The 13,628-nt window shown below is 47.2% G+C and overlaps 1 protein-coding gene across 1 annotated transcript in view; it reads right to left on the bottom strand.

Moving 5' to 3' along the window:
* LOC142578101 (uncharacterized) overlaps positions 1–13,628 on the bottom strand; it is a 92,768-nt gene that overhangs the window by 56,478 nt on the left and 22,662 nt on the right. The window contains exon 2 of the mRNA XM_075687515.1: positions 8,535–9,021. Within this exon, the coding sequence (XP_075543630.1) occupies positions 8,535–9,021 (487 nt within the window). The remainder of the gene's footprint in view (positions 1–8,534; positions 9,022–13,628) is intronic.

The raw sequence follows: 13,628 nt of genomic DNA, 5'->3' as shown, positions 1-13,628 counted from the left end.
GCCTGGCAGGGCTTAGTGAGGGTTGTGCCGTGCTTGCTGACTGAGCGGTTGAGTTTCAGCGTAGTTCTAACGCTTGCCGGGAACGAGAACAAAAATGTGAACTCTCCCGAAGTCACTTTGCAGTGTCCCGTGCGAACCTGAACGAGAGAACGAGGCCTTCTCTGTGCGCTGCGCTCAAGAAACGTCGAGGGACGCCCGACTTCGGTTATGAGCATCATCGAGCGACATCCCTCCGGCCAGCGGATGCAGTCCCCTGTCCATCGGGATCTCCTTCCCCCGGCGGGGCGGTCTGTTGCGTTTCGCCTGCGACACGCGGTTTTGCCGGCGCGACTGCGGCGGGGCGGCAGACATTTTGGCCCGTTCGGCGTCGCCGCAACGCTCCCCGCCAGGCGTTTCCAGGCGTTTCCAGGCGCGACTGCGGCGGGGCGGCAGACATTTTGGCCCGTTCGGCGTCGCCGCAACGCTCCCCGCCAGGCGTTTCCAGGCGTTTCCAGGCATGTTCCGATGCCACGTGTCTTCATGTGCGTGTGTGAGTGTATGTGCCATTGTGCCCGAACGGCGGCGATGCGACAGCAGGGGGTCACCCTCTCCTCCCAGTCTTTGTGCCCGACCGGCGGCGCTACGACAGTGTGCGTCACCATTAGCCCATTGTACAATCACGTGCTCGTCTATTGAGGGGTTCCTTCTTGCCCTCAACTGCGAGAGTATAAAAACAGCTGCCCCCGGACGCCAAAAAGAGGGCTCCGATTTCTTCTGTTGAGTAAAGTGCTCTCCCGTCTCTCTACTTCGGTCAACCTGACCGCCAACTCTTTGCGATGTTAAAATAAACAAGTTGTTTTGTTGTTACCAGTCGACTCATGCTTTGCCGGGACCTTCGGATGCTTCCAGTTGTACCCCAGGCCGCCAGGCCAACGCTACCCTTGGGGCTTGCGACCCAGGTACAACCACGGGCGTCAGCGCCGAGTTCCCAACAACCGATGCCATCGGTGGGATCGAAACACAGGTTGTAAGTTGGTGACGTAAAGAAAGACACGATAGGACGGAGAGGGCGCCTCTTTTTATGCACCGTGGGCAGCCCATATATCGTTAGAGTACCACCGTCCGAAGAAAACAACCGGCGGCACAACGTTTGATCCAGGCATCGTTTTTTTCGTAGTTCCCATAATTATTCAACTAGCTGCCGCTCTGGCTTTGCTGTCGGCTCAAGGTTCACCTGCACAAAGTGCAATGGATCGTTCAATGTGTTGTACATATTCTCCTCATATTATTTTCTGTCTAGCAACATCGTGCCTTTGCCCTTGTGAGCAGATAGGATGACGATAGAATTATTTGATTTGAGACCCTTCAGCGCCACACGTTCCTCATTGGTGACGGTCGTCCGAGTGCTTTTGGAATTCATCAGGACACTTAAAATTTGCTTACGAGCCAAGTTTACCCCAGCTCGATCGTGGATGTGCCGCAACTTCTCCTCAACCTCCACGATGATATCAGGCTTCGGGACTTTACGTGGGGCAATTGCGAAGTTCATGCCCTGTGACGATAGGCTCATGTGGTTGTCCGATAGATATTTCGAGAAAAGGTCATGCACCGCTTTTGAACTGCCACGTTCTGGGCGACGGCGAGGTAACAACCGGGTAAGCTTCTGGCGATGAACTTCGTTGCACTTGCCCCTTTTCAAATCTTCAGATTGTGTGCGCACCCGGATGATATCGTGAATGTCATTGGAACCCAGCGTTGCGTGGCGGCAGGCTTTTGCCTCATACACGCGAAGTCTTCCTTGCTGTATTTGTTGCTTGTTTCCCTCGACTAGGGCACTTCAAGAAGTTGTGGCTAATATCCCGCGCGAGCTTGCGGCCGTAGGGGGTATCTACGAGGGTCTTGCAGTAGAGACTTCTTGGCACCAGGTTGTTGTTCAGGCCCTCGCAGTTGAAGCGCAGGTGGCATCCTAGCGGCCCAATATTAGTAGGCTGGTTGATGTGCACTCTCACCGTGCTAAGAATACTTCTGTAGAGAACTCGAACAAATGTAAAACGGTTCCAAAAGCCGGATGAATGCAGGATTGAAAATAGGTTCACTCCGACTTAACAAGTTAAAACAAAAGGGTATAGACGTTTCGCCACCTACGCAGATGGCACCTTCAGTATACACTGACGCAAGTGAGGGGACAACTGGTTCAACAATTACGGTGACTACGAAAAAAAAAGACGCCTGGATCAAACGTTGTACCGACGACTGTTTTCTTCGCACGGGGCTACTCCAACGACCTGTGGGATGCCCAAGGTGCATAAAGAGGGTCGCCCCCTCCGGCCTATCGTATCTTTTGCTGGGTCACCAACTTACAACCTATCGAAGTTCTTAGTTGCAATGCTGAATTCCTACACTGAGGGCAACTCGAGCTCAGTTAGAAACTCACGACCTTGCAATTGACGTCTCTACACAGCTGCTTGATGATGACAATGTGATGGTGTCTTTTGATGTTATTTCCATGTGTAGAAACGTCGCTGTTGGCCTGGCCATTGATGCGGTAGAGGCGCGTTTGAGAGAAGACTGAAATTTAGAAAGTTGTGCGTCCTTGCGGGTGGAGGAGATCGTAATTTTGTTGCGGTTTTGCTTGAGCCAAACCTGCTTCAGCTTCGCTAACGCGATTTATCATCAAATTGAAGGGTGCCCTATGGGAAGTCCTGTTTCGGCTACGATGGCAAACCTAGCTATGGAGCCCGTCGAAACACAGTTGCTGAACTCAAAACCCTTTCGGGTGAAAATGTATTGTAGGTACGTGGAATACACATTTGTATTATTTAAAAAGGAAAACCTGGTTGCTTTCCACGCGGCGCTGAACAGCGTACACCACGCCATTCAGTTCACGTAGAAAACAGAGAGAGATAATGTCACGCTTTGTCTGGATGTGCTTCTACGTCAGGCCGGTAATGGCAGTGCGAAAACGAAACTGTACCGTAAGCGGTGTCACAGTGAAAATATTTTATCTTTTGACTCGTATCACCCGACTGAACACAAACGCTCCGTTGCAAGAACTTTTTATCACGTTATACGGTGTGCTCGAGCAAGCGGTTACGGCTACAAGAAATAAAAAAAAGTATTTGATGCATTAAAACGGCGCAGTTATCCTAGGACGTTTGTTAACCATACCCAGAAGCGAATGCGAAGAAGGGAAAGTGAGTCACGAGTGAGGGCAGTGTCTATTGTATCTATTCCCTATGTTCAGGGTATGTCAGATGCTATTAGGAGAGCTTTGCGTCCGCTGGGCATACCAACCGTTTTCAAACCCCGTTATACCTTGGGCAATGCGTTCACGAAACCGAAAGACCACACCCCTGCGGAAGATCAAAGCGGGGTCATCTACAAAGTCCGATGCTGCGATTGTGACGCGACTTGCATTGGCGAAACGGGCAGAAGAAGGTTGACGAGATTGAAAGAACACCAAGGAGACGTTGCCAAGGCCACCCATGCAACGCGTTCTGAGACCGAACTTGACGAACACTGCTGAACGACGGGGCATAGCTTCGACCTTGTGGGATTCTCTGCCGTGCTCTTGGGACAAACGAACGACAACACAGCAGTGCAAACAATCAGAAGGGCATTTATTGAACCTTTAATGCCTGCTAGCCAACTTGCTATCCACAAAACATGCCGATGGGCGCCGGACAAATCTATTAGTCTGACTCACCGCGACCGGATAGCGAGTGAATATGTTCGCCCCATTCTGGATCCCAACGCCTGGTCGTTCGCGCGTACTGTCACGCGAACGGTGGCGCGTTCGAACGAGCCCTCGCGAGACGGTCTCGCAGAAGCATGGATCGGCGCACGCGCGGAACGTCCGCGCTGCTTGCCGACCTCGAGTCAAAGAGTAAGCGCCCTCTCCTTTCCGCGCCCAAGTAACCCCGCCGTTAGGTGGCGTTAGCAGCGCAACACTCGCGTCATCTCTCGTACTGCGCTTCAACCAGACGACTGCCGCGGGCATCAGGCCACGCGGCGAAGCCGGATTACAGGAGACGGGAGCTATGCGGTAAAACAACATATCAGGGGACGCGTGAGAGTCGCGCATCCCCACAACCTTGACAATGCGACGATGCTGGCCCGAGAGCGAAAGTGGGAGGAAAAGAAAACTCCTTCAATCGTGGTTCATCCATCGCGGTGAATCGGCGTGCAACACTAACCGTGGCCCCCTACCGGACGTTTACAAGGACGTGTGGGATGAGTAGACTGAACCGCGCCTGATTTGTGAAGATGCCACCTATACGTCTATGCCCTTTTGTTTTAATTTACGTTAAGACAGAGTAAACCTATTTTCACGCTAGCTCATATGTGAGCGGACGCCACGTTCTCAAACTTATAAATAAACCAGCACTAAGATGAAATAATTTCGGCGCAGCTAGCAGTAAGATCAGGAGGGCAGCATCAGAGAGAGAACCATAGCGATATCTCCCCATTTTACAGCCATGGCTCATCCCCTCCATATTAAATGATGTGATATTATCTGCAGGAGATTGCGCCGTGCACACCTGCGAATGTTTATCTTAATCGATACTGCATAAAACAGTGCAAGACCTGCTGCGCATAATACTGCGCCGCTATTCTCCGGTGCTAAACCAGAAACAACATAAGACTGAGGTGCTATAACGTAAAGCCGTTCCATACTTTTTCTCTTCTGTTTCTGCAATCAGCCCTCCACGACTGGGCAAACATTTATCGGGCTACCTACACTTCGTCTGTCTGTCGCGCGACCTCACGAAAACTGCGAGACCCCCTATCTGATATTACGTTTTTGCACTAATTATGCGTAATTACACCGAATAAACGATAAATAATTATTTATGAATCCACACCTTTCCCATTACCCTCTGCGAATGGTCAAAAGCTTTATGGCTCCGTACACTTCGCTTTTATGCCGCGCGACCTCGCAAAACCGCGAAAACTCACACCTCAAAGTGACGTCTAGCTATTTTTTTTTCGGAACAGCTGGAGTCTGGCCCGTTTGAAAAGAACTGGACCCCTTCCCAATAGCTCTGGCACTGGCTACTCGCAGCTGTCTGGCAGAAAGGATTTCTATTTTTCTTTTTTCTTTCTTTATTAATACTGTTAACCCTCGCTTGAGGGTTGTTACAGGGAGGGAAAATAGTACAACACAAGCAAATTTGACATTTCATAGCATCAGGTTGGGTGCTCACGATACAAAATATCAATCAAGCATTCAAATTTGTGTACATCCATCTGAGCGACAACAACATCAGGTAAGGCATTCCACATTTCTATTACATCCGGGAAAAAAGAAGCGCGAAAAACATCAACACGTGTGTTATAAGGCTTCACGGCTCTGCTGTGGTTTATTCTCTCGCTACGATTTGCAGGGAACTGGACATATATTTCCTTTTTTATCTTCAAAACCCTTTAAAGTATCTGAAAAAAAATCTTAAGTCTGGCTTTCTTCCTTCGGGTTTCCAGCAACTCAAGCCCACACGAACGCAGAATTGTTGTTACCGAGTCAGTCCTTCGGTACCTTGATGCAATAAAACGAGCAGCCATTTTCTGAATTTTTTCTAGTTTGTCTATTAAAACTTTTTCGTGGGGGCTCCAGGCAACGCAAGCGTATTCTAAAGATGGACGTATGAGAGTTTTATAAGCAATTAATTTGGCATCCTTCGTTGCATGTTCCAGCTTTTTCTTCAGTGAATACAGTTTTTGTGAAGCCGTCGAGCACAGGTTATCGATATGTTAGGGCCAGTCTAAGTTATGTGAAACTGTGACCCCTAAATGCTTGAATGTATCTACATTTCTTAGTTTGTTGCTTGCAATATTGTAAAAGAATGATGCCACACTTCTTTTGTGAGTAACATGTGTAAAAGTCGATTTGTTGTAATTGATTTCCATGTCCCATTTTTCACACCAAAGCTGAAGGGAATGAAGAATCCGGTTGATTCTGATTTGGTCGCCAATGTGTGTTACCGTAGAATAAATTAAACAATCGTCAGCAAAAAGCTTCAATTTCACAGGGAACTCGACAATCTCTGTAATGTCGTTAATGTAAACCAAGAACAGCAACGGGGCCAAAACGGGCCCCTGTGGAACACCAGAAAGCACTTCTAACGAAGGGAACAAGCACTCGTCCACACGCACAACCTGCTTGCGATTGTTTAGGTAGGCTTCAATCCATTTTAGAATAGTGTGATTTATTCCTGCTTTATGCAACTTGAAAAGTAATTTATTGTGTGAAACTTTGTCGAAGGCTTTCGCAAAGTCTACGCAGATGGCGTCCATTTGTTCTTGGGCGTCTATAGCTGAAGTAAAGTCATGAATAGTTTCTACGAGCTGGGTTACTGTAGAAAGTCCCTTTCGGAAACCATGTTGGTGCTGTTAAAAAAAGTCATTATTTTCAAGAAAAACGAGAATATGCTTACTTATGATATGCTCTAAGACTTTACAACAGACGCTAGTCAGGGAAATTGGGCGATAGTTATTTATTAGCAATCAGTTACCGTTTTTAAGAACAGGAGTTATGACTGCGCAACGCCAGTCTTGTGGCAACGAGTGAGTTTGCAATGACTTAACAAAGATATTATTTAAGAAAAATGACACCCACTCCGCGTATCGCTTTAGAAATTGGGTTGGTATTCCATCTGGCCCGCTAGCCTTCTTAGAATCTAAAAGTAGCAGTTGGTTAAACACGCCTGCTTGAGTGACGACAACATTTTCCATCCCACATCCACAAGGAAGACGGCAGACAGGCGTCTGTGCAATTGCTGCTAGGCGCTGAAAAAACTGATTGGATGAAATTATTAAAATGACTCCCAATGTTTGCTTTTTGCGTTCCTATTACATTGTTAACTTGGATCTTGGTTATTTGTTCTTTTTTATCATTCAGATAAAGCCAGAATTTTTGTGGTGATGTTTTCATAAAAGTATTTAATGTTTGGTTAAAGAACTGCTCTTTTGATTCACAATTTTTTGGTTCCAGTATAACGTTGTCGAGCCCTTTCATTATGTATAAGACAACGCTCTGCCAACTTTTCTTCCCTGAGGATTTGTTTTAGCGGCATATTTAACCTTCCGCTGAATGCCGCCGCGATTTTCGATCGAGCGACCGCAAGCTAAGCAAGGGTGAGTGGGCTAATCCCAGACGCCGGAACTAGCCTCCTCATCCGGTTGTCTGCTTTCCCTGCCCTAGCTCGGCACCAACGAAACCCTCTCCACTTTTGTGTGCTCCTCAGGTATTGTCAGCCAATTAGTTAAGCAAAATCTGTCAATGTAGGCAACCCTAAAAGCTTTGAAAGCAAACAAAAGTGACCTCCTATAAAATAGGAGAGCGTTTTATTGGGCGGCTTAAAGGGACACTAAAGGTTAATATTACGTCAACGTGTACTGATGAAATACCATCCCAGAAACCTCGGAACACTTGTTTCGTGCGAAGAAGAGACTTGTTTTAAGAAAAAAGGCGTTCTGAAGCGTCCGTGTACCTCTAGCGCAGTTCAAATCACCCGCCCTCCGATCGAGGAGTATTGACATCATGGTCTCATAGCGACGTTGTTCCGTCGATGAGTAAAACGGCTCCCGCAGACGGCGCTACGGCTTTTCTGCACAAAACGCAAACGCGCGGCCAGAAACAGAGCCAAGACAGAGCCCACAACAGCGCGAAAGCGAAAGGGAAAGCGCACGACGATAAGCTGGTTCTTTATTTTATGACGCCAACTTCGACGATCGTTGCCATGGATGACCCTGACAACGACACATTAGCTCGCGATACTGGGCTCGAGTTCAGCGATTTAAGCACTGATGAACGTGACCTGCTGTTGAGGGCTCGCGCTGCCGGCGTCGTTGCGTACTACTACAACGACGGCCTGCTTTGAAAGGCACTTCACGCGACTTCAGTAAGTCGGTGTTGAACTCGTAATCCTCTGCACGAAAGTGCAGCGAGCCCACTACGGGATTTTTTGGCTCTTTTCCAGCACGCTGTGGCAGATGTACGGCACTTAACCACTTCGAACGGAGAGGTTCACTCGTTGGCACACAGTGATAACACCCCGAAAACAATCAAAGGGTGCACTAAGTCTGTTCCGATAACGAATACATCGAATTTGCAATTTTTTGAATAATTTAAGGGTGCAGAAAGAGTGTTTATGTGTTCAATCTACCCGTGACGGTGTAATTCTCCTCAGTGTGTTACATTTCCAAACCATACAATCGAGGTCCTCAATGTGTGAATTATGGTCCCAAATTATCTGAAGGCTCTTACACTTCGCCGAGTTTAGCCGGTATGCTCCAGAAGTATGCGGCAGACAGGCCTTATAGCACTGTGCCTAAACTTGCTATAAACGTGCTTTCCAAAATTTCAGCTAAAGCCAATAGCCTGAGTGGCACTAAGTGTACACAAGGTATACGTTCCGAGTTCTTGTAATTGTCATTTCTCGCTTTAGTCTTTACTCGGGATTTCGTCAGGGCGTAAGATGTCCCTAGCAGGACATTGCTATTCACGAAGAATCATTGCGCCAGAAAGGGTTAAGCATTGTTTCGCTCTGGAGTACCTTGATGATTATTAGTATGTTGGTGACATCCTGATGCAGGTCAGGATGTTCGGCGGAAGGCAGGAAGTGCTTGTGGCAGCTGGCATAAAAGACTGCCGCTTTGTCCAACGCGTCCCTGTTCTTGGAGTCGCTGCCGACTGCGGCGCCTCTATCGAGCAGCGCGGCGGACATGGCGTGCACGAGCGGGTGACGCCGGAAGTAGTCGCTCGAGGTACCGCCGCACAGGTGTGCGTAGAAGCCGTCGCAGGGGGGCGCTTCCATGTGCTGGGAGCTGCGTGCCAAGTTCATGGCCTGGTCGCAGGCCGACGTGGTGCAGGGAGGCGCGTAGAAGCCTAGCACGGCCTGTGCCACCAGCGTGCCCACGACCACGAGCACCGTGATGGCGGCCACCACCACCGTCTCGGCGAAGATGAACTGGCTCCAGGGCAGGTTCTGGTGCAACCACATGATCCGCGGAGGGATCGAGTGCTCCGGGTCGGACGAATCCCTGTCAACCATGGCGCGATTTTACTGCAGCTTTGGTTGTGTGCACAGCCGTGCGTATACAAAAAGGAAGAGGGGGGGGGAGGGGGGCTCGCAAGGTTTTTGCACAGCCATGGCTGTGTGACTGGGTTACGCAAATAGTCTCAGCGATGTGAAAAGGCGTAACCGTGTACAATTTGGTGCGCCGGCTTTGTAGACCATTCTCATCTCACACCCGTGGACGCTGCCTTGAATTACGTGGCGGCGCGCCCATTGCTTGCGTCCGCCGGTCTCCATTCCCTCTGTTTACAACGACAGCACACGAGGTTTTGCGGTGCAGCAAGCTGCTTTTCGGCTTTTGTCACTCACACTGACTACGTGAATGATACGAAATTTGGCCAAAGTTTCAGAAGACATCTAAATGACGCGTAGCCATCTTTCCGAGAGCTTTACGCACTAAGTGCTGCGATTACAGCTGTGCGGTGCGCGTAGTGAAAGGGAGGGCTGAAAATTGTCTTAAAGGACACAGTTCTACGCCGCAGGGTCAGGTGGTAAATCAGGATTATTTGTTATTCGCTCTTCATATTTTTTTCCTCATTTACTGCAAATGAATCAGAAGCCATGAGGTCATGCTTTTTCTTCCGTAATTTATTTTCTACTTAATCACTCGTGAACGTATTGATTGCGCTGGATTTGTTTACGATGAACCCTGAGCATCGAGCTTCTATGTAGCAAGTATTGAGCAAACGAAAGATTAATTAAATGTTGTCGCGGGAGATACTTGAATTTCAACTCGTCTTTCAGGGCGGCCAGCCGAGGCTTTAGACCACAGACGCATGCTTAGAACGGCCGAACGACAACCTTACACCACCCTTGTGAAAGCTGCCGCTTTGAGGCACTTGGCGTGTGCTTTGAGTCGCCTAGCAACAATTATAAATGTGAGAGTGTGCCAGATTTCCTCATTCTTGTCTTATGGGAATTTGCATTTTGACACGATATGGGACATTGCATCGCCTTGGGAAGCGACAGAAAAGCCGCGGCCGGGGTTACGTGTTCAGTATTTAGCTTTGCGTTTGGTGTAGGTATTTACCCATACTAAACGACAGCAGTTAAAAGGCAGCGTTAGCTTATGGGACTCCCATCCAAACGCTTGGGACAGGAAAAATCGTTTTTATTCAAAAGAAAAAAGTTAAGTCTAGGAGCTATTGGAAGCATATTTTTTTATTTAGGCAGTCATTATTTTTATAAAGATTGTTCAAGATCTCTAACTTTCATAAAACAAAACAATCAAGTTTACAACTCCGCGACTCAGCAATAAAAAATTATATCGTAATTCTGTACATACATGTAATAGTACACGTACGTAAAGCGGACAAATTTCATGTATTATACATGGCTGTCAAATATACCAATATCATGTGAGTAGCATTATGGCAACATATTTGTAGAGGTAACAAATTCGCTAAAGATATAACTTAATGTGTCAGATTTGTCCGCTTTGGATGTTATGACGGATGTAATTAAAGAAACTGCAATATGTATTACTGAGCATAGTTACTGATTCTTAAACTTCGTGCATCTGTCCTTTTTTTTAAAGTACCAATTTTCGGCTATTTCTGCAAAAGAATGAAGACCATAATTCACGATTTCGCTTTCAAGAGTCAATATAATTTTTTTCTTAACTGCACCAAATTTCAATAAAATCTGCCGTCGAGTTATCTCAGAAAAGCATTTCCGCGTTTGACATGTATTTCAATAGGCGACGTTGGAGTTGGGGCCGAGCTGAAGCCCCATCCTCTTAAAATAATTTTTACTTTACTCGGTAAAACGTATTCGTTAGTGAACGTTATTTCTATGATGCTGGAGAGCTTCACTTTTATGAATTGTTCCTTGCGATACGCCAAGCGACAAGTCGTCCTAGTGATCTTACTGCTTCGCTTCTTGAGCGATTAAACCTACCACCATCACTTACATGCACAATTATTTGCCTAGGGCGCGAGGTTCGAGTTACCTGTGGCCTTGCTGTTTTTATTGCATTTTACTATGTTCCTCTTTCAAGCAGCATAGATATAGAATTAGTCAACCGAATTAAATCTAAATTTTTAACGAGAACAATAAAGTAGGCTCAGCGTATATTGTAGATATTACTTCACTATTTATGTGCACGATCTTGATCAGGCTTTGACTACAACGAAAAGAAACCAAGGTACTACAACCTATGAAACTAGAAGAGATTTAGCTAACTTGAGTAGCCGTTTGAATCCCAACGTGCCCTTCCGTAGCGCCTCAGTAGTGCGCTACAGATTTAACGAAGTGACAGGTCCCTCTTGGTTTTAGTTGTAAAATGCATTAGCATGCAAAAAATGTAGCCAAATTGACACAAAATACGCCCTGTCGCAAAACAAAACTATCAGAAACGGCAGAGCTTCAGCAGTTTCGATTGGCAGCGCGCCGGTTGAGCGCTGTGTCTAGAGAATGTATTGCACCCAATTAGCCAAGGTAATCATGAAGCACATTTTATATCATTTATTTTTACGCTCGAAAAAAAATTTCGAGGTATACAACACATACGATGATAGAATTATGCAACATTCAGTCGCTTCATAAATCATTGCCGGTTGCAACTAAAAACGCTGTGACAAATTCCAACTATACACAACAAAATTTGAGAGCGAAAGAACAGTGGAAAAATATGGGACGAGGAGTCAGAAGTGCACCAGCTAGCCCAGTTCAACACACTCCTGGAGAAACAGAATCTGTACAAATTCAGCAGCCAATTACGTTTGCTCATTTCCGTGACGTCATGGTGGAGGCCAGTGTTGTAGCTTCGACGGGCGGGCCGGACCAACACCCTCTCAATATTCTTCAGGCCTCTCCTGACCCTCCTTTCCACACACGCTACGTCACACCATGTGTCCGGCTGTTCGACCGGCAAGACCATTCCCGCAAGAGACAGCGCAAACGCCAATGCCGACGCCGTCCCTGTTCCCGCGTTCGCGACGAACGCGCGCGGAGCGCGCGCAAGTGAACTTCAGCGCAGCCGGCCTCGCATCCGGCGTCTAGTTCAGTTGCCTCGCTAGCAGCGTCAGCGGCGTCAGTCATTCGCTGCTACCTCTTAGCCGTGCAGCGGTCCTAATGCAATACAAGTTCCTGTCTTTGTAGACCAGTGTTTTATTGTGTTTGCTTGTGTTTACTTAGACAACCTCTGCAACGTGTACACTATCTTTTCAGTCTGGCTATTCCTTTTGTGGCGTGCATACGTGTACTATCGTAGGAATGGGAAGTTAACCCGGACTTCACCGCTGAATGCCTGCCTTGTTGCGGCGAGTGTAACTTCGTGAAATATGGGCCGGTGCTGTGTTCCCGGGTGCCGTGGAAACTATGAAAATGGCCCAAAAGTGCGTGTTTACTGCTTTCCAAGAGGCGAAGCACTGAAGAAAGCATAGTTGCGAGCTATTCCACGGAAGGATTTCACACCTACAGCGTATTCGAGGATAAAGCACTGAAGCTTTGCTTCAGGGAATTTTTTTAGTCATGAGCTGTTGCTACTGTTATAGGCTGACTCCAAGAATGGAAAGTACCCTTCGTAGGCAGTGAGAGCATGTTAAATAAAGTACGGATCGGACAGTAGGCATTTATTTCCGTGGATGAGCCCTAGACTGTGCGTGCATCTGCACACGAATAATATCTTCACGGACGCTCGAACGAACTTCATTCTCACATTTTAGCTCGTATACCTTGATTATCGTCCTTAGTATAAATTGCGCTTCTTCTGCGTGCTCCATTTTTGTCTGTTTGCGTGGCAAATGTGGAAAACGCCCACACTCTTAAGATGCTTTTTACTTAGCGTTTTAGGCAATAGAAAGTTCTGACGAATGGCCTTGCCTCATTTCATTTTCTCACGCAGGTATGTAAACTGCACTTCCATGCAGATGACTTCATCATGACGTTGTCTCAAGATTAACGGACAGGAAGAACAACAGAGATGAAGCGCGACAGACTGCAGTTGAAGAAGGATGTTGTGCCTTCTCTGTTCCCAAATTGTTCAAAATACTTTGCTTCAACGCCAGCACGCAGTGAATCGCCAGACACCAAAAAGCAAGAATGGAGAACGCTGCGCTGCAGGAGGCTATGAGAAGATCCCTTGAATCTAATGAACTTGAACAGAAAAGAAACAAAGTTTCATCATACGAGGAACTGAAAGCTAAGCTGTCTGGAGTTTGCAACACATTTTGGACTGTTTCTGTCGATGAAAGGTGCATTAGGTTCCCTCTCATTGAGAACGATCCTTCACCTAATGTGAAATGCGCCTTGATTGTTCTCTCAGGTCTATCACTTTCCGTTTTCCTTAACGGAGTGAAGCTTCAGTCGCTACCTTGGGTTAGCACTGTGCCAATTCAAGTATGTGACACCTCCAGTCTGTCCTTGTTGCTAGAGGAGATCGAGAAAACTTCCATGATGTATCTGGAGTGACAAAAGAGTCGAAGGAAACTAAAGTATTGCACTTAGTTCACTTCTTGCAGACGTCATTGAGGACAGTGATACAGCGAAAGAACACACTGCTTTGTTGAAATTTCTGGGTGAGCAGATAGAACTTCTTGCGAGGCAGCGTGTGTATAGTCCAGAACTATT

Source organism: Dermacentor variabilis, chromosome 4 (assembly GCF_050947875.1).
Source record: "Dermacentor variabilis isolate Ectoservices chromosome 4, ASM5094787v1, whole genome shotgun sequence".
Classification (NCBI taxonomy): Eukaryota; Metazoa; Arthropoda; class Arachnida; order Ixodida; family Ixodidae; genus Dermacentor; species Dermacentor variabilis.
The sequence above is the reverse complement of the archived record's forward strand: the minus strand, read 5'-3'. Positions and strand labels throughout refer to the sequence as shown.